General features: G+C 42.4%; 2 protein-coding genes across 3 annotated transcripts; one reads left to right on the top strand and one right to left on the bottom strand.

The window, feature by feature from the left end:
- The first annotated feature begins 96 nt into the window (after positions 1-96).
- On the top strand, positions 97-9741 carry LOC139422882 (cryptochrome circadian regulator 5). Of its 2 annotated transcripts, XM_071174325.1 has the most exons (11): positions 97-201; positions 636-868; positions 1184-1378; positions 1634-1752; positions 3255-3409; positions 3637-3777; positions 3917-4084; positions 4292-4432; positions 6957-7108; positions 8154-8377; positions 9507-9741. In XM_071174325.1, the coding sequence occupies exons 2-11, from the start codon at positions 654-656 to the stop codon at positions 9560-9562; spliced, it is 1566 nt and encodes a 521-aa protein (XP_071030426.1). In that variant the 5' UTR covers positions 97-201; positions 636-653; the 3' UTR covers positions 9563-9741. The 2 variants fall into 2 exon arrangements, with proteins under 2 accessions (XP_071030426.1, XP_071030425.1); XM_071174324.1 differs by lacking the exon at positions 9507-9741 and having other exon boundaries at positions 107-201; positions 8154-8442.
- LOC139422883 (FAD-dependent oxidoreductase domain containing 1) lies at positions 9355-26987 on the bottom strand. The gene is made up of 11 exons (XM_071174326.1): positions 26689-26987; positions 21520-21740; positions 20942-21052; positions 20148-20266; positions 19935-20029; positions 14730-14831; positions 14531-14607; positions 13917-14077; positions 13554-13683; positions 13174-13275; positions 9355-12875 (listed from the first exon to the last, which is right to left on the bottom strand). The coding sequence occupies exons 1-11, from the start codon at positions 26828-26830 to the stop codon at positions 12621-12623; spliced, it is 1515 nt and encodes a 504-aa protein (XP_071030427.1). The 5' UTR covers positions 26831-26987; the 3' UTR covers positions 9355-12620.
- Positions 26988-27143: the final 156 nt, after the last annotated feature.

Raw genomic sequence — 27143 nt, 5'->3', positions numbered from 1 at the left:
TACACAGCTTGGCAGTGCACCACACAACACGGACTGTCTCAATGATCTTATTGGCCAGAAACAGCATCCATTTATTAGACCTACTTCTGATTGGCTGCTCACGGGTAACACGTGTTGTGTTGGGTTTTGTAACTCTCTTTACGATTGATTACAAAACAAATTGTCAATATTTTCTACTGGTGCAGGCAAGACTGTATAAAGGTAAGTCTAGTTTTTAAAACTAGTTTCAAAGGCACAAAATAGTTATTTGAAAACGGACTGTTGTGCCATTTGTTTACATGAGAAAATTGAAATGTTAAAACCGATAAATTGTATCTCAATTCGTTTACAATAGAAACTATGTAGGCATAATCGAACCCATACAGAGAAATTCAGTAGGCTACTTTTATTAAAATATTTTAAAGCCTAGATAGGTAACCAATGCTGGACACAGTGTTTACCTTTTGAAGTCCATTACATCCCATCAAGATATTGAAAGTAATGAATTAGAGGACTACCAACTGCCATAAATGTCCAGTTAGGCTACTCCCCCTCACTTTAGAACTACTTCTGACAGACATGTAAGGACAGAGGGAACCACTGGAGCAGAGCTTAAACTAACAATCCTGCCTCCTTGATTCGTTTATTCTTAAAAGGTAGGTCACCAAACAGGCATGGCTCATACTTGCATTCACTGGTTCCGCAAGGGGCTCCGACTGCACGACAATCCAGCACTTGTGGCTGCATTGCGGGACTGCAAGGAGATCTACCCTTTGTTTGTTCTGGACCCCTGTGCCCCCAACAACGTCAAAATTGGCATCAACCGATGGAAGTTCCTCATAGGAGCCCTTAAAGACTTGGATTGCAGCCTGAGGAAACTCAATTCTAGGTATGAATAAAAGGACAACTATAAAGCATGATGTCCAATGCTATTTCAGTTGCTTAGTGGATATGTTGTGTTGATGGGACTGGGTACTGTTGAAGCAAAACAATATTTTTTGATAATGGATCAATAAAGATGCATGTATTGTTTTGGTTAGTTAATGTAAGGAGTGGATAAAGAAATTAGATATGGTGTCTCTTCTTGGCTGTTTGTTGTGTGGCGATCCCAGATGGATCCCTACTGGTATTCTATTGTTGTGTGCTTCTAAAAAAATCTACAGTTAGTGAAGTAAAAAGTGCTGGTGGGGTCTCCACTCTCCAGGCTGTTTGTGGTGAGAGGTAAGCCAGAGGAGGTCTTTCCTAAGCTGTTCCAGAAGTGGAAGGTGACGCGGTTGACATATGAGTATGACACAGAGCCCTTCAGCCTCCGCCGGGACAAGGAGGTGGTCCGGTTAGCTGAAGAGCACGGAGTAGAAATCATCTACAAAGTCTCCCACACACTCTACAACATAGACAGGTGAGCGATCCTTAACGAGTGTTTACTCTGTGCAGAGAAAGCTTATTGCCAACTTAGAAATTAATGAAACACAATAAGAATAAAATTAAATGTGATTATTTTATATGGAGACAGACATCTTAGAAAGAAATGCATGATGACACTGTCTTAATTGAAAAATGTCTGAATACATAAAATGAACACCATCACTCAAGTTGCAAGACTATCTTGGATGCAACACTAATGATCTGTATCCCTGCCCTGTCATTCTTGTAGGATAATTGAAGAGAACAACGGGAAGGCTCCCCTGACCTACAATCGGCTGCAGACCCTTGTCAGTAGTATCGGTCCCCCCAAAAGGCCTATCCCCGCTCCAACCAGTGATGACATGAAGGGTAAGACCAAAAGGTCTTTTGGAATGGTTCTCCCATGTGAATATATTTGCCATGTCCCGATTCTCTACCTTTACGACCTAAGCGTGCACTTGTTCACTTCCCTTCATGGATTTAAAATGTGTAAGAAATATGGTGGAAACTTCCTCTAGCCCATGCTTAGGCCAAAACCAATCCAACGCTTTTAACTTTGTGAGGAAGAGTGTATAAGGGTTGAAAATTCCAAATTTGGGCACTGATAAGCGGCAAGAAGTTGCCCCCATCCTTCCCGCTAATTGGGCAACATTTGCTAATTTTTGTTTGTCTGAGTGAGGGAAATGCTTTAACTAAGAAGACTCTATGCATTTTGAAAGATGACCTTGAGGATTATATTAAATACCGCTTTGATGTCATACAAGCAAGTCCAAATGTGCACTTAACATTTCCATATCATAAAGCTCATGTCATATACAGTGTCAACAATTATGATCACTGTTTGATGTATGTACAAGATGACATGGTGTCATAGCCTAGTGGTTAGAGCGTTGGACTAGTAACCGGAAGGTTGAATCCCGAGCTGACAAAGTAAAAATCTGTCGTTCTGCCCCTGAACAAGGCAGTTAACCCACTGTTCCTAGGCTGTCAATGAAAATAAGAATTTGTTCTTAACTGACTTGCCTAGTTAAATAAAGGAAGAAAAAAAATACCCTGGGTTGTTCTGAACAGAATGAGCCTGTTTGTCTTTTGTGAAGAAAATGTGCTGCGGAACATGCACTCGACTCCTTTCAATGCGCACAAATTATGATCGGTTTCTAAGAATTTCCTTGTGAAAGCCTTTTAGTCATGATGGCATTAGAACAAGCTTTCAAATGATGCTCACCTGACCCAGATTGCAATTTATAATGGGCTGTTTTTGGATTGTGTAAACAACAGTAATTGTGTGATATAGCGGGGATACAGGGTTGTGTTAACTACAAGTATACTTGCTCTAATCCCTCAACGGCACAGCTAGGAGAGCTAAAAAATAAAAACATCTTTATAGTTGAAGACTTCTTTGAGTCATAAAAGTGCATTGAAATGACTTAGGAACTGTTTACACTTTGGAGAGGTGTGTGGCCACTTGTGGACATCAGTTCATCCTCACTCAAACCTGTGTAATTATTTTTGTTATGTTGCACCTACCCCACATTTAAGGAATATGTTTATCATGTTACTGAATGTATCCAGAGTATTTCAGATTTCGTTATCAACAAATGTGGCGAAAAGTACACTAAATTAAAAATGCTCATAAATTCAACAGTGTAATGTTTGGATTTAGTCTTGTATTAGGTCAACTGTTGTCATCCACTTTGGTCTAATAATTTCCTCATGATCTCCAAACTCTTCACTTTCAATTGCTACCATGCTTATGCAAATTCTTTTCAGATTTCTGTAAGAAACATACATTATTTTAGCCCTATACAGATAACCCTTTACACTTGTGGGAATTGGCCTAACTTTTGCCTTTCTTCCTCACATTCAACTAGATGTAAAGACTCCGTGCTCAGAGAAACATGAGGAAAACTATGGCATCTCCACGTTAGAGAAGTTGTATCAGGATCCAGAGTCTTTGACTGAGGAGCTGTTCCCCGGTGGAGAGCAAGAGGCTCTGCTGAGACTGGACCAACACATGGAGAAAAAGGTACTCATGTCTTTTGGCAGCCATCTTGATTACTGGTACATGAGCAATGACAAGTGGGTGGAAGATGGAAAAACCCATTTTCCTTCCAACACATTGGTTAGTATTTAGACTTAAGGTTCACACGCTTATCCCAGACTTTCATGTAAAATCATTCATTGAGGTCAATGGGGGAGTTGGTTAAATGGAATTCCTTGTTTAATTTCTTTTCGTTATTTGGTGTCACCCAGGAATGGGTGTGTGGCTTTGAGAAACCACAGACGTCCCCAAACTCCTTGAGCCCCAGCACCACCGTCCTCAGCCCTTATATGACATTTGGCTGCCTGTCAGTACGCACCTTCTGGTGGAGTCTAACCGACGTCTACCAAGGGGTGAGTCTCTTCAAGCCTATCAATCAACTTCCATTGATGGGTAAGTGTTTTGCAGAGTTTGGTCATGCACAAGAATGGGAAGTCATATTGTGGAAAATGGAAAGTAATGTCTGACATCTTACCTTTGTGGGATTTGTAGAAGAAGCACTCCAAGCCTCCCGTCTCGCTGCATGGCCAGCTGCTGTGGAGAGAGTTCTTCTACACAGCCGGCCTGGGCATCCCCAACTTTGACAAGATGGAGGGAAACCCGGTGTGTACACAGGTGGACTGGGACAGCAACCCCGAGTATCTGGCTGCATGGGCAGAGGTAGGCCTGTAGAGCTCCTAACACATAGGGCCAGTTTTCCAGTCAGAGATTAAGTCTACTCCTGGTCCAGGGGAATAGGTTCAATCTGTGTCTGGGAACTAGACCATAAACCTCTGAAGAATAGAATTTCACTTAATATGATGCTATAGTAAAGCATGACATTGTTGTTTATCAATCCACTCAATGTGTGCGTGTGTTGCTCTGCAGGCTAGGACTGGTTTCCCCTTCATCGATGCCATCATGACCCAGCTGAGGCAAGAGGGCTGGATCCACCACCTGGCCCGGCACGCCGTGGCCTGCTTCCTGACCAGAGGAGACCTGTGGATCAGCTGGGAGGAGGGCCAGAAGGTATGGACTACCATACCTTGCCGTTATGGATTATTGTTATTTATTAACGTCTACGGTATATAACCCCAAGTGGGTTTTAGCTGCATTCTTTAGCATGGCTTTAGCAATCACAACTGTACTGCAATACAATAAATAATAATTTAACCCCCATTATGTATGCTGTAAATACAAGACATCTGATCATTTAACATTCTTTTCAGTGAGGCAAATACAGTACCTCACAAGAAAGAAAGACTATCTACTCTTATTGCTGTTAGTACATTTACAATGTTCAAGTTGTGTAATGACATTTAAAAAGACTGATCAACAAGTCTGACCCCTTTATTGACAATGTCCTCACTGCAGAGCATGGATGATGTAGTTGAATGTCCCAGCCTAGCCCACCAATCATTGATATTAGTCAAACCTGAACATTAAAGCTGGAATCCTTAATGGTGAAACCACCACATCCATTCCATCTTTAAATAATATTATTTTTCATGGATATAATCATTCACTTCCTGTTTGGTGACATGAGTATGGCCTGGCACTGCAGTAAGTGTCATACATATCCAGCTACTGTTAATTGAAATGTATCACCAAGAGCAACACATTCTTCATCCATCTTTAATTCATTCATCGTTACTGTAGGACACTTGGTCTGAAATGATGATAGGCCATATGAAATATTGATCATATTGTCCACTGTGGTTGTTGAAAACACAGTGTACCGCAAATAATTATTCCAATAATGAGTTAAATGGTATCATTTGTCAATCTATGAAATACAGCATTTCTCTCTTCTGGAGTCTAATTTGCATAGAAGAAAGAAACCACAGTGAATAGGCATATGTACTGTACAGTCTAAGAACCTTTGTGAAACCGAAGTGTATCTACAGTTAGGGCCTGATGGCCATGTCGTCAGATGTTCTGCTCAAACAAGAGCTTTAACAATCATGCATTGCTTACATCATAATTATAATTCAGAACATGAAACCTTGCAGAAGTTATCCTATCTCACTCAGAGAGCCGATTTGTGCCTAGTCTGTTACCTGTTCGTACTACCACTCCAACTTTTCAAGCTGAGGGACTTTTCTCTCTCTTGTGTCTCGTACGGAGTTGAATGGTTTAATGGAATAAAGTGACACGATTAGTCCTGCTCCATAGAGGATCGATTTTTAAACCTGGCTCCTGCCCCATCCATTAATCTCAGCACAACCATCCAACTCAAGTACTCTCTCTTTGTTATGCTCTGTAAGGACAAGGTTATTAGTGAAATCTTAATATAGAAAACCTTTTAATAATTGGTTTTAAAGTTCACACTGCCGTCTGAAAGCTGTAACTGTAGTTTTTACTGCTAATCAACATGTTACTAGTGTGTGTCTCAAATGGTTTTAACTTTCAATTGATAATTCAACAGTTCGTATCATTCTCTAATGATCAACATCAGACAATAAGAGATTATGGTCGAATTATTTGGCAGACTTGTTTTGTAGAGTTTGAAACTTACTGTAGGCTATTAGGTGCAATTCAGTGACAGCAGTGGCTGGGTAAGCACGGGCTGTTAAAGCCAGATTTACACATAAATATTGACACCCAAGTTCACCATACAACAGATACAGTGCCTTCAAAAAGTATTCATACCCCTAGACTTTTTCCACATTTTGTTACAGCCTGAATTTTAAATGGGTTAATGATACTCACCCATCTACACACTATGCCATAATGATTAATCATTTTTAGTTTTTTTAACATTTATTGAAAAAATAAATACAGATATCTAATTTACATAAGTATTTATACTCCTGAATCAATGCTTTGCAGAAGCACCTTTGGCAGCGATTACAGCTGTGAGTCTTTCTGGGTAAGTCTAATAGCTTTGGACACCTGGATTGTGCAACATTTGCACATTATTCTTAAAAAAAAAAAATGTTCAAGCTCTGTCAAGTTGGTTGTTGATCATTGTTAGACAACCATTTTCAGATGTTGCCATAAATTAAGTAGTCTCCTATTCCCTTGCCTAGCGGTTAAGAGCGCTGGGCCAGTAACTGAGTGGTTGCTGGTTCAAATCCCCGAGCTGACTAGGTGACAAATCTGATGTGCCCTTGAGCAAGGCACTTAACCCTAATTGCTTCTGTAAATTGCTTTGGATAAGAGCGTCTGCTAAATTACTAAAATGTAAATAGTGCACTACTTTTGACCAGGGCCCTGGTCAATAGTGCACTATGTAGGGTATACGGTGCCATTTGGGGCATAATCCCTATATATGCTCAACCATTCCTCATAAGTCTAATGAAAAGCACAATAACCAAATCAAAATGGTAATGTTTGGTAAGAATGAGGCTAAATGCTGAGATTAGAGGAGCAACTCAATACTTGAAAGTAGAGTCTTTCTCTCATCCTCTTTTGAATGCATTGATCTGAAAATGTTTGCATCAATAGGCCTGATACAAGGTTTTGACACCATTTCAGAATATTTAGATGAATTTAGTTCTGACCACTGTATTATTGAGTCGATTCTCATTGGACCTTGTTTGCCTCACAGGTATTTGAGGAACTCTTATTGGATGGAGACTGGTCCCTGAATGCTGGGAACTGGCAGTGGCTCTCTGCTAGTACTTTCTTTCACCAGTTCTTCAGGGTCTACTCGCCCATCGTCTTTGGGAAGAAAACTGACAAAAACGGAGACTACATCAAGTAAGAACATTAACCCTTACCAAAGCCAGAATGTTAGATTTACTACCTTGTAATACCATAGCATCCAATTGTTTTGCTACGAGCCAGGCGGCCCCAAACTGCTGCATATACCCCGACTCTGTCGAACAGATTGCAAGACAATTGACAATTTCCCTAGTTAAAATAAATTCATGTTAGCAGGCAATATTAACTAAATATGCAGGTTTAAAAATATATACTTGTCTATTGATTTTAAGAAAGGTGTTTATGGTTAAGTACACATTGGCGCAACAACAGTGCTTTTTTCGCAAATGAGCTTGTTAAATCACCCGTTTTGTGAAGTAGGCTGTGATTCAATGATAAATTAACAGGCACCACATCGATTATATGCAACACAGGACAAGCTAGATAAACTAGTGATATCAACCATGTGTAGTTAACTAGTGATTATGTTAAGATTGTTTTTTATAAGACACGTTTAATGCTAGCTGGCTCCTTGCTGCACTCGCATAACAGGCAGTCAGCCTGCAATGTCCATGATCGGTGTCCAAAAATGCCGATTATGAAAACTCGAAACCGGCCCTAATTAATCGGCCAACCTCTAATCTGAATCCTAAACTGGTAAGATATTTTTCAATTAATAAAAGGGGCTATGTCATAAGCTCTCAGTTCTATAATGGGGCAAAAATGGCAGCCACCTTGGTCAGGGAGAAATCCAAAACCAGTCTAATTGGAATGAATGAGAGTAAAGGCATAGATGATACATTTCCTGCTTTTACTTATGCAGAAACATCACATGCCTTTTTATTTATCAAAGTGTAATGGAATTATAGTCACCCTAAAAGTCATTATACATAATTTACAGGTTATACCCATTTATTCCAACCTTAACCCTAAAATATGTAAACAGACCATACATTTAAAAAAATGATTGGAAAGCTGTGAGTGCGATTTATGATATGTTAATTGATGATTAACCACAACCAATCATGAACCTGTGCATTGTAAGAAGGGCACCCCCCCCCCCCCTTCAAGTTCTAACCAATCACAATCATCTGTGTTGTAGGAAATACCTGCCCCACTTGAAGAAGTACCCAGCTCAGTACATCTACGAACCGTGGAAGGCTCCCCGCAGCATCCAGGAGGCAGCAGGGTGCATCGTAGGTAAGGACTACCCGCGGCCCATAGTGGAGCACGAGGTGATCAGCAAGAAGAACATCCAGAGGATGAAGGCAGCCTACGCAAAGAGATCCCCACATTCCAGTGATGAGTCACCCAGCAAGGAGAAAGGTTTGTTTCCCCTAGGTACAGCTATAGGATCAGCTTCCCCTAACCTTAACCATAGTATAGGATAACACAGAGCTCCATATTCTGACTTTGGATCTGCATGCTCAAACTTGCATGCAAATCTCCCATTGATATCAATAAATGATATGCGAAAGTCCAAGTTGTTCACATGGACCAAGTCAGAATATCACCCTGAATGCCTTACAAATTACTACTTAATCACTAGTACTGACAACTAACGTTACTGTTGATGAAAGGATTAATTGTCGGTATTTAGGACAGGGACTGCAGATTAGCTGTTCCTTGTCCTAATAAACATGTACTGCTATATCCTTGATGGAATGATTCATTGGAGCTCATTTTTTGCAATTAGGGATGTGACAAATGTACACATTTTGTTAGCGTTTAAACTGCCATTTATCATTAAAGCGTTTCATAAATTAAAAAAAAATAATAATCTAAACGCAGTCCTGGCTACCTACCCAACGGCACTCCCCTTACTGCTGTCCCCAATTCACTCAGTAATGATGGTATAAATGCAGTTTTAGGTTTTATTTGTGCCTCTCCTCCATGTTCTCAGTCCATGGGACTTCATGTCACACTTCTCATCAATATGATGACTCGTTGCAGAGTGTTCATAGACGTCCAACAATGGTGTTTGAGAGCAATCGTTGTCAATTTCTCCATCAGGTCCGTGGTGGTTTTGGCATCTTGTAGTCTGGTTCTAGATATGCCATTAGGGTATTGAAGTAGACATCCTCTACCATTGATTTTTTTCACTCTGTCCCTTATCCCACCGCTGCCAGCAACGTCAGCATTGCACCAGTACTGCTACTGTAGCTCAATTCCCCCTCAGTGTCCATTTCATCACCATACAGGACTTAGCTGCTGTCGCTTTCATGTCTCACTGCCATTTTCCCAACTAATAATGACAATGAGGTGTGGAGCGCTTTATCAGTGGCAAATAATTAGAAAGATGCATGTCATCTTCTATTTACAGTATTGTTGTAGCATTATTTGCACACAAAAATCAAAACGTTGACAATCCCAAATTCATTTAAAACATCACACCCCTATTTGCTATGGTTTGAATTTATAGAAATGGACTAACTCTTTCTCTTGCTTTTTGAAGGTAAAAAACGCAAAGCGCCATCTGTATTGGATATGCTGATAAAGAAGAAGAAATGATACTGTTTTGGAGACGTATTCATCTACTCCAATTAGAGCTTGAGTGGAAGCTGCCATGTTACATTTTGTCTCGGTTTACATGTCACATTTACATTATGACTTTCAATGTATGGGAATTGGTGGGCTTTTCCCCCAGTATGTGCTGAAAATAAAAACTCTTTGGCTAAACATTCAAACAAGGCAGTCATTTTACATATTAAGGAAATAAATGTGAAATTTGGCCTGTAAAATAAGCAATGCACATCATAGGAGATTCACACACTGAAGAAAACAACCATACATAGGACGCAGACTGTGGGGGATGATGGGTCGCACATTCAAAAAGCTGATCTAACAAAGTGGATATTTGTCAAATCCATCATGATTATGTTATAAACAGGCCCACAAGGTGGTTACTAAAATCTGATTTGGATATTGTGCAGTGAAAACAGCCAAATATATTTAGAAGTTGTCTGTTTCAGGTTTACAAAACTGTCTGTTAAATGCCATTTCCCGTTCGTATAAGCTGGTAGAATAACTAGCATATAGAAATCGGGGGTGGTAGTTGTTTAACTGTAATGCAGTTGATTGGTGACGATAACATGAACTGGGGTTGACATCTATACAAGCATTACACATTTTTACCCCAACAGTGTGAAATACAAACAATAGCCTAAATGTAGGCTAATTTTGGTGGGCGGCAATGAGGTAAATTGATGTGCCATTGCACATAGATTTTGAAATTGAAGCCATGGGTGTCTAAACTAGTTCATTTTACTATTGATCACAAGTGTTAACTTTTTTTTATACAAACACATGCGATAAAGACGTCAATAGATTGACGTCTTTACTGTATCACATGTACAGTTGAAGTCAGAAGTTTACATACTTATGTTGGAGTCTCAAACTGATTTTTCAACCACTCCAAATTTCTTGTTAACAAACTATAGTTTTGGCAAGTCGGTTAGGACATCTACTTTGCATGACAAGTAATTTTCCCAACAATTGTTTAGACAGATTATTTCACTGTATTACAATTCCAGTGGGTCAGAAGTTTACATACACTAAGGTGCCTGTGCTTTTAAACAGCTTGGAAAATTCCAGAAAATTATGTCATGGCTTTAGAAGCTTCTGATAGGCTAATTTACATAATTTGAGTCAATTGAAGGTGTACCTGTGGATGTATTTCAAGGCCTACCGTCAATCTCAGTGCCTCTTTGCTTGACATCATGGGAAAATCAGCAAAGACCTCAGAATTTTTTTGGGAGACCTCCACAAGTCTGGTTCATCCTTGTGAGAAATTTCCAAATGCCTGAAGGTATCACGTTCATCTGTACAAACAATAGTACGCATGTATAAACACCACGGGACCACACAGCCGTCATACCGCTCAGGAAGGAGACGCGTTCTGTCTCCTAGAGATGAACGAAGTTTGGTACGAAAAAGTGCAAATCAATCCCAGAACAACAGCAAAGGACCTTGTGAAGATGCTGGAGGAAACAGGTACATAATTATCGATATCCACAGTAAAACCAGTCCTATATAGACATAACCTGTCTGGCCGCTCAGCAAGGAAGAAGCCACTGCTCCAAAACCGCCATAAAAAAGCCAGATTACGTTTTGCAACTGCACATGGGGACAAATAACATTTTCTTTTGAGAAATGTCCTCTGGTCTGATGAAACAAAAATATAACTGTTTAGCCATAATGACCATCGTTATGTTTGGAGGAAAAAGGGGAGGGGTGGCTTGCAAGCCGAAGAACACCACCCCAACCGTGAAGCATGGGGGTGGCAGCATCATGTTGTGGGGGTGCATTGATGCAGGAGGGACTGGTGCACTTCACAAAATAGATGGCATCATGAGGAAAGAAAAATTATGTGGATATATTGAAGCAACATCTCAAGACATCAGTCAGGAAGTTAAAGCTTGGTCGCAAATGGGTTTTCCAAATGGACAATGACCCCAAGCCTACTTCCAAAGTTGTGGCAAAATGGCTTAAGGACAACAAAGTCAAGGTATTGAAGTGGCCATCACAAAGCCCTGACCTCAATCCTATAGAAAATGTGTGGGCAGAACTGAAAAAGCATGTGCGAGCAAGGAGGCCTACAAACCTGACTCAGTTACACCAGCTCTGTCAGGAGGAATGGGACAAAATTTACCCAACTTATTGTGGAAGGCTATCCAAAATGTTTGACCCAAGTTAAACAATTTAAAAGGCAACGCTACCAAATACTAATTCAGTAAACTTCTGACCCACTGGGAATGTGATGAAAGAAATAAAAGCTGAAGTAAGTCACTCTCCTATTATTCTGACAGTTCACATTCTTAAAATAAAGTGGTGATTCTAACTGACCTAAAACAGTGAATTTTTACGAGGATTAAATGTATTTGGCTAAGGTGTATGTAAACTTCCAACTTCACTTTTTCTTATACAAATACAGTTGAATGCTTACGTGATCAAGAGTAAAGTGACATGTCTAGGTTAAATGGTTAAATAAAATAAAAAATATGCATAATCAAGCCATTCAATACAGGTTTACCATCGGAGGAATGGAAATTACTCCAATATCCAACTAAAAGCCTTTCTAATTGTGCTAACGCATAGTATGTCAGTACCTTATTCTTTGTACAGTAGGTTAGATATTAGGCATCCTAAATTCCATGCTTACTTCAGAAGTCCATGTTTGCTGTCAAGGCTCTTTCTTCTACCCTCTTCTCTTCCTCATCCCACAAAGTCCCTCACTCGTTCCTGAGATGCATTTCTGACACATCCCATTTTTTCTCATTCAGTCTTGCGGTCGGAGTTCTGAGCACTCCCAAGCAATGGGTGACTGTGTTTAAGTGCAAAGCTGAGGCCGCTGCCATGTGGTCTCACCGGTAGACCACAGAATTGAGCTTGTGAAATGTGCAGTTACTCCCTCATGCACTTTAGTGAAGAAATTAATAGGACACCATTCACCTTACCAGAAACTTTGGCAAACTCTTATTTCGAGACCATATTTCCCACAAGACTGTAGAATGGGACAAGGCATTCCGCTTTCCACTCTTTCCTTCGTAAAAATGTCAGACTCTCCCTCTCAGACAATGTTCCTCTCTAATATGGGTTCCTTGGTCATGATGCGTTTGAAGCTGAAGGCGCTCAGGTCCAGGGTCTTGAAGCCCCCGTCCAGGATGAGTTCGGCCATGGCGCGACCTACTGCCGGCGAGTGCTGCAGCCCGTGCCCACTGAAGCCTGTGGCAAAGAACATGTTGTTGACCAGCGGGTGCATGCCCATGATGCCGTTCTGGTCAAAGGTGTTGTAGTCGTAGAAGCCGGCCCATGCGCTCTTCACCTGAAAGGAGTGAAGCGAGACGAATGTTAAAATTTGAGGGATAGACGTTATTGGCAACGATATGGAGCTAATTCGAAAGCAGCACAAAGGACAAAAGCAGAAACATTAGCAATAGATTTATCAACTGACTTTCCCAATGAAAAGGGAAAGTTAATTTAGAGCATATGGATTGTCCCACCCTGTATATAACATTTGGTGCCTACTGAACACAACCTAGTTTTCAGAGGCGAGGAAGGTTGCAACCATTATGACCCATATTACTATGTAATTCTATGGTTGCAATGTCACATCAATTTACCTTGAGGCACTCAAAGGCAGGGACCCGGTGGGCCAGGTGAGGCCAGATGTTCTGGAAGAACTGGTGGTCCACCTCCAGGTTATTGGTCTCTGGCTCCTCTTCCTGATGGGGTTGCAAATAATGAAGACCACTTCCCAGACTCTTGGGGCGAGTTCAGAGCAAAGACGGGAGAAAGGAGAAATCCCTCAACCAAAAACTAAATTGGTTGAGTTCTGACTCAAAACATTTTCTCCCATTTGAGCTTACTGAATGCTGTTTATTTAACCATTATTCAAGGTTACCATAATTTAAAATCTAGATAATTTTTGGAAAAGCGACCTCGTCAGGTGACTCAGGGTTCCAAAATTAAGTTAGAGGAATAGGGCAATCCTCTTCCTCACCTCTTCTGGTGACATCCCAGCAATGTAGTTTCCTCCCAGCCCCTCTCGTCTGAAGTACACTCCAGAGTAGTCTACGAGGAAGGGAGTGTCCAGCCCTGGCCCGTTTGGACAGTGGACCACATAGATGAACCTAGACGAAGACCCACAACAAATACACTGATATATTAGACAGTACCACAAACACATAATACACAGAGACCTAATACAGTTAGCATTTCTCCCCGGAGTAGCCTGTGAATATTATATCAGTGTTATGACCGATACCAATAAGGGCTGAAAGAAAGCTAGCTGTCAGCAACATGGTGTAAATGATTTGTTCTGACAAATGCAGTACATCGGGGGGTGGTCCTCTATCCAACGCACCTTTTCCTGGGCTCCACGGGTAGCGGGATTCCAGCGATGGTGTCTTTCGGGCCGAGCCCGATGCCCATCATCTCTGCCACCTTACCGGAGAGTGCCCCTGCAGCGTTCACCACGATGGCACACTCCACAGGCTGGTACTCCAGACTGTTGGGCATCTGGACCTACTCAAGACACCAGGGACAGACAATTAGGAAGGGACCATAACGGTAGAGAGGTCCTAGCTACTGTGAGCTGGGTTGCGTTCAGTAGGGACGTTTTGAAATGGGGCGGAATTACTTGAACACGTCCAAATTACTGTAAAATACAGATTGTTGTCCCCTATGATGAAATTGGGGAGGGGACTGTGGATCAGTCTCTGTTTGTCCATTAGTCACAAACTTGGGTGAATGATATGTCTTGCCAGAGAGACCCGGCATCATTCGCGGGGGATGATGTTTACTGTTGCAGAATGTTTTTCCCTTTCAACCCTGTGTTGATTAACTGAAGTGAGGATCTGGGTGTTAATCTTAAGATGTTGATTCAGAAATGAGTTGCAGAAATGAGAAATGCAGCAACTGAATTAGAGTTCATGTTTAGTGAAACATGTCCTTGCACAAATCAGGAGTCATACTTACATTAGCATATTTGATTCTCCTGAAATCCACCTTGTCTCCTTCTGCAGTAGTCATTGTGTTTGTGGTGTAACTAAAACCTGAAACACAGCATCGCCAAAATCATCAATATACAGCTTGGATAGATTACAGAGCCAAGCTAAACCAGTGTGTACATGGCTTGTCTGTTCCACAATGCTGTGATATTGGCACAAGCACAAACCTGTGACTTCTCCAAAGCACTGGTAGACCCCCATGGAGATGGCCTTCCGTCTGAAAGCGTTCAACAGCATCCAGGGGTCGAACCAGCCCTCGTTCTCCAGCCCTGGGTGTGCAAAGGGATGAGGAGACGTTGTCAAAGTAGAGGTCATTTGGGAGAAGAGACAATTCATGCTTAACCCAGAAAGGAAGTCATTTAATTGGTTCTAGCCAGCAAAATTATGGGGCGTGCCTGTGCAAGGTTGCAATTTATTGATGGATTGCTTTTTTCCACAAGCAGTGTGAGGACACTTACAGGATTATCTTGTTTATTATCTTGTTTATCGGCCGGCCCCAGCCTCGAACTCAGGCCCTGTGTGTAGCTAACTGACCCTCTCTGCCCATTCATCGCCATTTACCCGTTGTTGTCTTAGCTCTCTCAAGCAACACCTGTGATTGCTTTATGCCTCTCTCTAATGTCAATATGCCTTTTATACTGTTGTTTAGGGTAGCTCTCATTGTTTTATTTTACTGCAGAGCCCCTAGCCCCCCTGTCATAATATCCAGGTCTATGTCCAAACAGTTTGAGCTTCTACTTTTAAAAGTCCATCACTGTTGCCGTTTGTTATAGATCCCCCTCAGCTCCCAGCTGTGCCCTGGACACCATATGTGAATTGATTACCCCCCCCCATCCATCTTCAGAGTTCATACTGTTCGGTGACCTAAACTGGGATATGCTTAACACCCCAGCCGTCCTACAATCTAAGCTAGATGCCCCCAATCTCACACAAATTATCAAGGAACCTACCAGGTACAACCCGAAATCCGTAACCATGGGCACCCTCATAGATATCATCCTGACCAACTTGCCCTCTAAATACACCTCTGCTGTTTTCAACCAGGATCTCAGTGATCACCGCCTCATTGCCTGCGTCCGTTATGGGTCCGCGGTCAAACGACCACCCCTCATCACAGTCAAAAGCTCCCTAAAACACTTCTGCGAGCAGGCCTTTCTAATCGACTTGGCCCAGGTATCCTGAAAAGATATTGACCTCATCCCATCAGTAGAGGATGCCTGGTTGTCCTTTAAGTGTTTTCCTCTCCATCTTAAATAAGCATGCCCCTTTCAAAAAAATGTAGAACTAAGAACAGATATAGCCCCTGTTCACTCCAGGCTTGACTGCCCTTGACCAGCACAAAAACATCCTGTGGCGTACTGCACTAGCGTCAAATAGTCCCTGCGATATGCAACTTTTCAGGGAAGTCAGGAACCAATATACACAGTCAGTTAGGAAAGCATTTCTCTACGGCTGGCCATGCTTTCCACTTGACTACCCCAACCAACAGCTCTGCACCCCCCGCAGCAACTGGCCCAAGTCCCCCCGCTTCTCCGTCCCCCAAATCCAGACAGCTGATATTCTGATAGAGCTGCAAAATCTGGATCCCTACAAATCAGCTGGACTAGACAATCTGGACACTCTCTTCCGAAAATTATCCGCCGCCATTGTTGCAACCCCTATTACTAGTCTGTTCAACCTCCCTTTCGTATCGTCTGAGATTCCTAAAGATTGGAAAGCGCTCTTCAAAAAGGGGGAGGCACTCTAGACCCAAACTGTTACAGACCTATATCCATCCTGCCATGCCTTTCTAAAGTCTTCGAAAGCCAAGTGAACAAACAGATCACCGACCATTTCGAATCCCACCGTACCTTCTCTGCTATACAATCCGGTTTCGGAGCTGGTCACGGGCGCACCTCAGCCACGCTCAAGGTCCTAAACGATACAACCGCCACCGATAAAAGACAGTACTGTGCAGCAGTCATCATCGACCTGGCCAAGGCTTTCGACTCTGTCAATCACCGCATTCTTATCGGCAGATTCAACAGCCTTGGTTTCTCAACTGACTGCTTCACCTGGTTCACCACCTACTGCTCAGATAAGAGTTCAGTGTGTCAAATCGGAGGGCCTGTTGTTCGGACCTCTGGCAGTCTATGGGGGTGCCACAGGGTTCAATTCTCGGGCCGACTCTTTTCTCTGTATATATCAACGATGTTGCTCTTGCTGCGGGTGCTTCTTTGATCCACCTCTACGCAGACAACACCATTCTGTATACTTCTGGCCCCTCTTTGGACACTGTGTTAACTAACCTCCAGACGAGCTTCAATGCCATACAACACTCCTTCTGTGGCTTCCAACTGCTCTTAAATGCTAGTAAAACAAAATGCATGCTCTTTAACCGATCGCTGCCCGCACCCACCCGCCCAGCATCACTACTCTGGACGGTTCTGACTTAGAATATGTGGACAACTGTAAATAGCTAGGTGTCTGGCTAGACTGTAAACTCTCCTTCCAGACTCACATTAAGCATCTCCAATCCAAAATTTTATCTAGAATCTGCTTCCTATTTTGCAACAAAGCATCCTTCACTCATGCTGCCAAACACACCCTCGTAAAACTGACTATCCTACCGATCCTTGATTTCTGCGATGTCATTTACAAAATAGCCTCCAACACTATACTCAGCAAATTGGATGCCGTCTATCACAGTGCCATCCGTTTTGTCACCAAAGCACCATATACTACCCACCCCTGCGACCTGTATGCTCTGGTTGGCTGGTCCTCGCTACATATTCGTCACCAAACCCACTGGCTCCAGGTCACCTATAAGTCTTTGCTAGGTAAAGCTCCGCCTTATCTCAGCTCACTGGTCACCATAGCAACACCCACCAGTAGCAAGCGCTCCAGCAGGTATATTTCACTGGTCTTCCCCAAAGCCAACACTCCCTTTGGCCACCTTTCCTTCCAGTTCTCTGCTGCCAATGACTGGAACGAGTCGCAAAAAAAAAAAAAAAAAAAAAAATCACTGAAGTTGGAGACATACCTCCCTCACTAACTATATGCATCAGCTGTCAGAGCAGCTTGCTGATCGCTGCAGCTGTACACAGCCCATCAGTAAATAGCCCATCCAACCAACTACCTGCCTTATCCCCATATTTGTTTTTCCTGCTCTTTTGCACACCAGTATGTCTACTTGCACATCCTCATCTGCACATCTATCACTCCAGTATTAATTGCTAAATTGTAATTACTTCGCCACTATGGCCTATTTATTGCCTTATCTCCTTCATTTGCACACTGTATACAGATTTCTATTGTGTTATTGACTGTATGTTTGTTTATCCCATGTGTAACTGTTGTTTTTGTCGCACTGCTTTGCTTTATCTTGGCCAGGTCGCAGTTGTAAATGAGAACTTGTTCTCAACTGGCCTACCTAGTTAAATAAAAATGATATTGTTCCACTGATAAGATCAACATTACTGGAAAAGTTATGCAATACATACTCCCTAGTGTTCCAGTAGCTTACCCCATTACACTCGTGGGAATTGGCCTATTTGGATAGGGATAAATTGAAATGTTTCTTGCATTAGAAATATGGAAGGCATATGCATAACCATATTAGCAATTTAAAGGGAACAATTAGACTAAAATTAGACTAAAAGTCAGGACAACATTTGACAAGACGGAATCCAAACATGACACTTGATTTGATGTGCATTTTACATTTACTGTACTTTTCGCAGCAAACTATAATGGTGTTTTTTGTTGGTCTCCTAGCTGTGCCATTGTGGTTGTTTTGTTTGGAACACAGTTATGCATCCCCGCCTGTGATCCACAGCAAATGTCCTTCACAATACAACAGGCTCATTATGTTCAGGACAACCCAGGGTATAACGTCATGTCATCTTGTAACTGAACATCAAACATAGTGATTGTAAACGTTGACACTATATTACATGAGTTTTATGATATGGAAATGTGTAATTTGGACTCGGGTGGTTGTCTTGCTTGTATGACATCAAAGCTGTATTTAATAATCCTCAACGTCTCATCTTTCAAAATACATAGAGTCCTCGTAATTTACAACATTTCCTCACTCAGACAAAAAATTTGCATGGGGGCAACTTCTTGTTGCTAGCAGTGCTCAAGTTCAGAATGACTCAGCCAAAACCCATACAGAGCTGTGAAGCAGAGACCCTGAGCTCTGCCCACTGCATTCCAAGTTACGCACTTATCAGTGTCCAAATCTGACATTTTCAACACATATACAGGTATGAGTGTAAAAGGTTCATCAGTGAATTATTTGACAGATATGTGTCTGGACTGATGCACTGAAAGCATGCTTCACTGGGTAACAGTACTGAATTTAGAGATACATTGATGAAGACATTGACGAAGACAGGGCGTACAACACTGGCTATACACTCAGGGGCCCCGAGTCACATGTCCGTGGTTTGCTATATAAAGCAGACAGAGGCATTCAGTTACTGTTTGATTGAACATTAGAATGGGAAACACGAGTGACCTAAGCAACTTTGAGCGTGGCGTGATCGTCGTGCCATGCGCACCGGTTCCAGTATCTCAAACAGCTGGGCCTCCTGGGCTTCTCATGCACGACAGTGTCCAGGGTTTACCAATAATGGAACGATAAACAATTAACATCCAGTCAGCGGCAGTCCTGTGGGGGACTGTGTTGATGAGAGGTCGAAGGAGAATGGCAAGAATCGTGCAAGCTAACAGGGAAATAACAGCTATGTACAACAGTGGTGTGCAGAAAGGCATCTCGTGAACGCACAACTTGTCGGTCCTTGTCACAGATGGGCCACAGCAGCAGACAACCAACACCCGGGATAAACTCCTATCAGCTAAAAACAAGAAGAAGCGGCTCCACCAACAATGGACAATTGAGGAGTGGAAAAACATTGCCTGGTCTGACGAATCCTGGTTCCTGTTGCGTCATGCTGATGGCAGAGTCCCTACCTGTCTGCTGTCAACGGTATAGGCTGGTGGAGGTGGTATAATGGTGTGGGGAATGTTTTCCTGGCACACGTTAGGTTACTTGATAACTGAGCAAAGTTTGAACGTTTCCGACACCTTCTAGAATCCATGCCCCAGAGAATTCTGGTTGTTCTGGATGCAAAGGGGGATCCGACATAGTACTAGTTGGGTGTAACTATTAAGCTGGCCACTGCGTGTATATTACAACTGTTCAGAAATGTTGAATATATTGCTTATTGGATCTGTCATTGTACCAAGACTGCATATGCTCAATTTGCTTTAAAGAAGACAATGTTCATTGTCTTATTGTTGCATGGACCCAGATTATGCCACTTCAATCATTTCAGGTAATACTATCTCGTCCGTCACTCAGAATAACGAAGATCTGTACTCACCATATGAAGCCAGCACTACTCCATCAGTGTTGATCCATGGACATTTCTCCTTTAGTTGTGTAGGTGAAAGAAGAGAGACTTTTGCTCCAGCATACCTGATTTGGAATTAAAATTAATAGCATTTGTCAAAAAACGGCATCAGGTTCCATTTAAATATTTGCATGATGAGATATTTGTGTGTATGGTGCATAAGTGTAGGGTACAAGTGTTTACCTTTGGGTGCTGTAGTTTTCTTCCATGATATGAGCCACTTTTTCACTGGCCAGAAAAAGATATCCGGAGTGGTTAAACTGCAGGTCCACGGGGTCGTCATTCAGCACACTCAAGTGTTCCTGAGAAGGCACAACAAACTGTCAATCACTTTACACTGAAACAATAAATAAAACACTTCAACAGGTCTAAGGAATGCCATAAACAAATGTATAGTTGTCACCATCATGCCAAGCTGCAAAGACAGAAGTACCACAATATCGCCCTAATTTTTTTTTAACTATCCCTAACCTTATGCTTAAAAACCCAAACCTTAAATGAAGAACAAAAAACACATTTTTGTGTATTCAGGAAGCAGCTAATAGGGATCCAATAATAGATACAAATTGTACATGTTGACTGCAGCTTGGCCATATATTGACAGGGAAATGGTCAACTGTATTATGAGTAAATAACCTGACACTAGCTGGTGGTCACAGTGACCTAATGGCTGATACTAGCTGGTGGTCACAGTGACCTAATGGCTGATACTAGCTGGTGGTCACAGTGACCCAATGGCTGATACTAGCTGGTGGTCACAGTGACCCAATGGCTGATACTAGCTGGTGGTCACAGTGACCCAATGGCTGATACTAGCTGGTGGTCACAGTGACCCAATGGCTGATACTAGCTGGTGGTCACAGTGACCCAATGGCTGATACTAGCTGGTGGTCACAGTGACCCAATGGCTGATACTAGCTGGTGGTCACAGTGACCCAATGGCTGATACTAGCTGGTGGTCAGTGTCAGTGACCTACATTGATGTTCCTCATGAAGTCAGCCGAGGCCATGGACAGGTGGATGTTCTCTGGCAAGGAGAACTGCTGTCGAATCCCCCCAGCAGACAGCACCGTGGAGGCCTGGGAGTACTGGAGACAGGGAGATAGAAGATACAGATTAACACCTAGATTCAGTCTGTGCACTACTGTGTTAGTGTAGCAGTCCTTTAATGATTTGACGAGCATCTGATCTAAGATGACTTAAGAGTCCAGTCTCTTCGTTTATACTTGGTCATCAAGGAAAGGTGATATGGAAAGGAAAGTTTCAGAGACCATTAGGACAGCCCCAAGCCTGAGGGTGCATCCCAATAATGTCATTTTCTACTGAAATGTGCACTTGTTTACTACTTCCCACAAATCTAAAAGCATTGGATTGATAGAGGCATGGGTACAGGGAGTTTCCACCATATTCTTATACCAGTCATTTCCTTTAAAACCAGTGAAGGGAAGTGAACAAGTGCACACAGAGACAGGAGAGATTAATGGAACATTGCTTGAGCTTCAAATGTATTCAGTGGACGTGAGTGAGGTCACGTGACACAGCCTAGGCCACTCACAGTGGGGTCCCTCTCAACCACCAGCACCCGCACCCCGTCCCGAATCATCTCTTTCTGCTTCAGCCAATAGGCAATGGACCAGCCCACCACGCCACCTCCTACGATCACGATGTCTGCCCTCTCAGGGGGGAGTGAGGAGTTCTTCTCAAACGGAGTCCAGTCACTGCCAGGCATGGCGTCTGCCGCTTTCTCCCTGAACGCTTTGAACTGGTTCTCGAGATCTGTGTTAAGAAATATACTGTTATTTCTATTAGGACGTAAGGCACTCTAAATTTGTCATTCTAGTTGTTACTATGAAAGTGACTTAATTCTCATATCTGGCCGCAGAGGTACTTTATGGTAATACATGACATTCACACCAACTACAAGAAGAATTTCAACATGTTACAGACAGTTATTTTTACCTTTCAGATATACAATGCTCAAACAAATAAAGGGAACACTAAAATAACACATCCTAGATCTGAATGAATGAAATATTCGTATTAAATACTTTTTTCTTTACATAGTTGAATGTGCTGACAACAAAATCACACAAAAATTATCAATGGAAATCAAATTTATCAACCTATGGAGGTCTGGATTTGGAGTCACACTCAAAATTAAAAGTGGAAAACCACACTACTGGCTGTTCCAACGTTGATGTAATGTCCTTAAAACAAGTCAAAATGAGGCTCAGTAGTGTGTGTGGCCTCCACGTGCCTGTATGACCTCCCTACAACGCCTGGGCATGCTCCTGATGAGGTGGCGGATGGTCTCCTGAGGGATCTCCTCCCAGACCTGGACTAAAGCATCCGCCAACTCCTGGACATTCTGTGGTGCAACATGGCGTTGGTGGATGGAGCGAGACATGATGTCCCAGATGTGCTAAATTGGATTCAGGTCTGGGGAACGGGCGGGCCAGTCCATATCATCAATGCCTTCCTCTTGCAGGAACTGCTGACACACTCCAGCCAGATGAGGTCTAGCATTGTCTTGCATTAGGAGGAACCCAGGGCCAACCGCACCAGCATATGGTCTCACAAGGGGTCTGAGGATCTCATCTCGGTACCTAATGGCAGTCAGGCTACCTCTGGCGAGCACATGGAGGGCTGTGCGGTCCCCCAAAGAAATGCCACCCCACACCATGACTGACCCACCACCAAACCGGTCATGCTGGAGGATGTTGCAGGCAGCAGAACATTCTCCACGGCGTCTCCAGACTTTGTCACGTCTGTCACGTGCTCAGTGTGAACCTGCTTTCATCTGTGAAGAGCACAGGGCGCCAGTGGCGAATTTGCCAATCTTGGTGTTCTCTGGCAAATGCCAAACGTCCTGCACGGTGTTGGGCTGTAAGCACAACCCCCACCTGTGGACGTCGGGCCACCATACCACCCTCATGGAGTCTGTTTCTGACCGTTTGAGCAGACACATGCACATTTGTGGCCTACCGGAGGTCATTTTGCAGGGCTCTGGCAGTGCTCCTCCTGCACAAAGGCGGAGGTAGCGGTCCTGCTGCTGGGTTGTTGCCCTCCTACGGCCTCCTCCACGTCTCATGATGTACTGGCCTGTCTCCTGGTAGCGCCTCCATGCTCTGGACACTACGCCGACAGACACAGCAAACCTTCTTGCCACAGCTCGCATTGATGTGCCATCCTGGATGGTCTGCACTACCTGAGCCACTTGTGTGGGTTGTAGACTCCGTCTCATGCTACCACTAGAGTGAAAGCACCACCAGCATTCAAAAGTGACCAAAATATCAGCCAGGAAGCATAGGAACTGAGAAGTGGTCTGTGGTCACCACCTGCAGAACCACTCCTTTATTAGGGGTGTCTTGCTAATTGCCTAGAATTTCCACCTGTTGTCTATTCTATTTGCACAACAGAATGTGAAATGTTTGTCAACCAGTGTTGCTTCCTAAGTGGACAGTTTGATTTCACAGAAGTGTGATTGACTTGGAGTTACATTGTGTTGTTTAAGTGTTCCCTTTATTTTTTTGAGCAGTGTAATTTCAAATTCAGGGTTTACCATACAAAAATTATGTAAGGGAGTCACATCAACACAATGTCAACAAAAAGTATATTATAGCAAACTGCACAAAATTTCAACAATCAAAATGCATGTAGTAGTTCAACTTCTATAGAGGAATATGAAATGCCCAGACCGAGGGTGATTGACCGTCATCTTGAACTTCTTCCATTTTCTAATAATTGCGCCAACAGTTGTTGCCTTCTCACCAAGCTGCTTGCCTACAGTCCTGTAGCCCATCCCTGCCTTGTGCAGGTCTACAATTTTATCCCTGATGTCCTTACACAGCTCTCTGGTCTTGGCCATTGTGGAGAGGTTGGAGTCTGTTTGATTGAGTGTGTGGACAGGTGTCTTTTATACAGGTAACGAGTTCAAACAGGTGCAGTTAATAAAGGTAATAAATGGAGAACAGGCGGGCTTCTTAAAGTAAAACTAACAGGTCTGTGAGAGCCGGAATTCTTACTGGTTGGTAGGTGATCAAATACTTAAGTCATGCAATAAAATGCAAATGAATTACTTAAAAATCATACAATGTGATTTTCTGGATTTTTGTTTTAGATTCCATCTCTCACAGTTGAAGTGTACCCATGATAAAAATGACAGACCTCTACATGCTTTGTAAGTAGGAAAACCTGCTAAATCGGCAGTGTATAAAATACTTGTTCTCCCCACTGTAAGTTAGCTAACTAGGTAGGACCCGTGGCAAACCGTCATTGAGTCCCACCTGTTTTGAGCCCCATATATATTTAATAATTTTGGGGGGCTTTCCTGTTTTAATCCGTGTCACATATCAGCTACTCAGGCCCATAAGCTAGGATATGCATATAATTGGTAGATTTGGATAGAAAACACTAAAACTGTTAAAATAATGTCTGTGAGTATAACAGAACTGAAATGGCAGGCGAAACCCTGAGGTCAAGCCACCCCCCCAAAAAAATATTCATCCTATCACTGATTTCAATGGCTGGCACTTTTATAATAGGGCGAAATCATGCCCGATTGCAGTTCCTAGGGCTTCCACTAGATGTCAGTCTTTAGAAAGAGTTTTAGGCTGGTATTTGGAAAAATGAGCCAGAAATTGTAGTTTTTCTAGGTGGCTCCCATTTTGGCTGTAATATTTCCAAGCGTGTGAATGAGAGCGCGTTCTTTGTTATTTTTCTCGGGTAAAGACAATAATGATTCTCGTCTTAAATTTTATAGTTTATTTGCATTAGGGTACCTAAGGTTTGATTATAAACGTTGATTGACTTGTTTGGATAAGTTTATTGGTAACGTTTGGGATTCATTTTGTATGCATTTTGAGTGGATTTTTGACTGAAGCACGACTGAGTTTTTATGAAGGACTTGATCGAGCAAAAGGACCATTTGTAATGTAACTGGGACCTTTTGAAGTGCCAACAGAAGAAGACCTTCAAAGGCAAGGCATATATTATATCGCTATTTCTAACTTTCGTGTCTTAATAAAGTTGCATACACACATGGTCTCTTTTTGTTTTCTTGAGTAAAGCAGCTCCAAAATGCAGGTGTTTCAGCCTAGCTCAGTGTTTTCTGTGGTGGGGCAAGCCAGCAGAAAATAGGAGCATTGCGCCGTGATTGGCTCAGTGTTCCGTCACTCATGGGGACTGTACGTCATTGCCAAGTTTAAGTCCTTAGTAAGGGTAGATATCCAAAATATCAGCCCTTTGTGTCCAGAGTTATATTACAAGTGCCTTTCCAAGAAGGCTCAAGGTCATTGGCCTCAGATAAAATGACACCAAATCACATTATATGTACAGTAGCTTTGATTGAACTGATGTCAACAACTTACTTTCAAAGTCTTAGCTAGCAGTCATCATGAATCAAGTCAACAATCTACTGGCAAATCCTTTTTAATCCTTGTCATATGAAGATAAATAATTAAGAGAAATTATAGATATAATGTATCGGGGCTCATCAGCCGTAAAGATTACACAACAAGTTGGAAATTGCAAATTCAACAATGATAGCCTGCTATTCAATGGAGTGCCCCCCCCCCCTCTGAGTTCCCACCATTAATCCAGAGAATGCCAGACTGATGACAAAATTTGACCACAATGGACCACCATGCCACCTTCACGAGGTGAGTCCAAAAATGTCTATGCAAGGGAGATATGTATACTGTAGCTAAGAAAAAGTAATACTAAGTGTATGTTGTGTAGTAAGCTGTTAGTAGCCCACGTGCCTCACTAATAAATGTAGTTTATTTTCACCAACACAGTACTGTAAACATATTTCGTGGCAGGTGTGTGCTTGCTTGCCAACTTTGTTTGTACAGCTTTGACAGTGCTACTGATAGTAGTGCTGGCACATGCAAATTCATAATACACAACATTCTATAATGGAATAGTGTTATTTGACGTGTCAAATTAAACAAGTTTATTTAATGCATCAAAGTGTTACATGACATATATTTTTTTGACACACAAAGACCCAAACTGTGTTCAATGTGCCTTTGGGTCTATTTTCACCTACTGTTCAATCAAATGTATTTATAAAGCCCTTCTTACATCAGCTGATGTCACAAAATGCAGTCCAGAAACCCAGCCTAAAACCCCAAACAGCAAGCAATGCATGTGTTCTAACTTGGTGTTGCACGTGTAGCCTATAACCTGTTTTAAAGAAATTCATTGTCTGTTTATATGCCCCCTTTATTTATCCTGTGGTTCTGACTTGTTGTACGGGGGTACACTAAGAACGGCCCATGTTCTGAATTCTATCGCTGTACAAAGTTATGACTACGTCAGTAGTCGCCCGCTCATTAATGTCTTAATCGAAATGACGGACTGCCTCTTATCGCCCCCCTTACCCCATCGTCTGTACATCTCGATTGTCAGTAGAAACCACATTTGTTTACGCAAGTCAGCGCTGATTTTTTTTAGTCTGAATGAACTGTTTCGCTGAGAGCCAGGTGTAGCGGTGGTAAGATGTTGGAACTGCTGTTGGGACAGCTTTATATAGGCCCAACAGTTTGTGGGCACCGTCTGTCGCCGTTATAGTGCAATTAATGTATTGTTTAATGTTGTGTTGTGGCTTTTCCGGAAGGCATCCAACCATTTTTTTTGTAGCCCCACCAAAAATGCCATGCTAAAATCGCTACTGGGTAGGACACAAACGCAACAGTGAAAACAAAGTTGATAATCTCACCTTTGAAGAAATCATTTTGCACAGGTCTACTAGTGCTGATGTTTCGGGTGCAGAGTCGCGTGTGTTTATGGATAAATCGCGAGGAAACATGAATTCCATGAGCGGCACGCGCTGTCATGTGCAGTCCCTTCCACATTGACATTGCTGGAGCTTGATTTATTCTCTCTAGCAGCACTACTAGCACACTGTAAATGCTAACGTAAGCTAGCTAGCTGGCTTTTGAGCACAGATTCAAAATGGTGTGTTGGCTAACCCTGAAATTAATATTCACTGTCTGGTGCGACACTTCGATTCGACACAACGTGTCGACGTAACAATACCACGTAATGACGTGGTCATGTTCGAGTCGGATTTAGAAAACTTGAAAATGTCTTACTTGCTAACTTGTTGTCATTATACCCGTGCGGCGTTCAATTATTCAGAAAGTTGGAAATGCCTGAGTTTCAACTAGCAAG

This window comes from Oncorhynchus clarkii, chromosome 12 (genome assembly GCF_045791955.1).
Source record: "Oncorhynchus clarkii lewisi isolate Uvic-CL-2024 chromosome 12, UVic_Ocla_1.0, whole genome shotgun sequence".
Taxonomy (NCBI): Eukaryota; Metazoa; Chordata; class Actinopteri; order Salmoniformes; family Salmonidae; genus Oncorhynchus; species Oncorhynchus clarkii.
The sequence above is the reverse complement of the archived record's forward strand: the minus strand, read 5'-3'. Positions and strand labels throughout refer to the sequence as shown.

What these genes read in the sequence shown, in the direction of transcription:
- LOC139422882 (XM_071174324.1), top strand. Translation starts at nt 654, where the DNA reads ATGGCTCATACTTGCATTCACTGGTTCCGCAAGGGGCTCCGACTGCAC. An exon ending in CTGAGGAAACTCAATTCTAG is followed by an intron (nt 869 to 1,183) that starts GTATGAATAAAA and finishes TCCACTCTCCAG; the next exon opens with GCTGTTTGTGGTGAGAGGTA. An exon ending in TAACCGACGTCTACCAAGGG is followed by an intron (nt 3,778 to 3,916) that starts GTGAGTCTCTTC and finishes TGGGATTTGTAG; the next exon opens with AAGAAGCACTCCAAGCCTCC.
- LOC139422883 (XM_071174326.1), bottom strand. Translation starts at nt 26,830, where the DNA reads ATGTCAATGTGGAAGGGACTGCACATGACAGCGCGTGCCGCTCATGGA. An exon ending in ACTTCATGAGGAACATCAAT is followed by an intron (nt 20,267 to 20,941) that starts GTAGGTCACTGA and finishes GTGCCTTCTCAG; the next exon opens with GAACACTTGAGTGTGCTGAA. An exon ending in CCCGTGGAGCCCAGGAAAAG is followed by an intron (nt 13,684 to 13,916) that starts GTGCGTTGGATA and finishes GTCTTCGTCTAG; the next exon opens with GTTCATCTATGTGGTCCACT.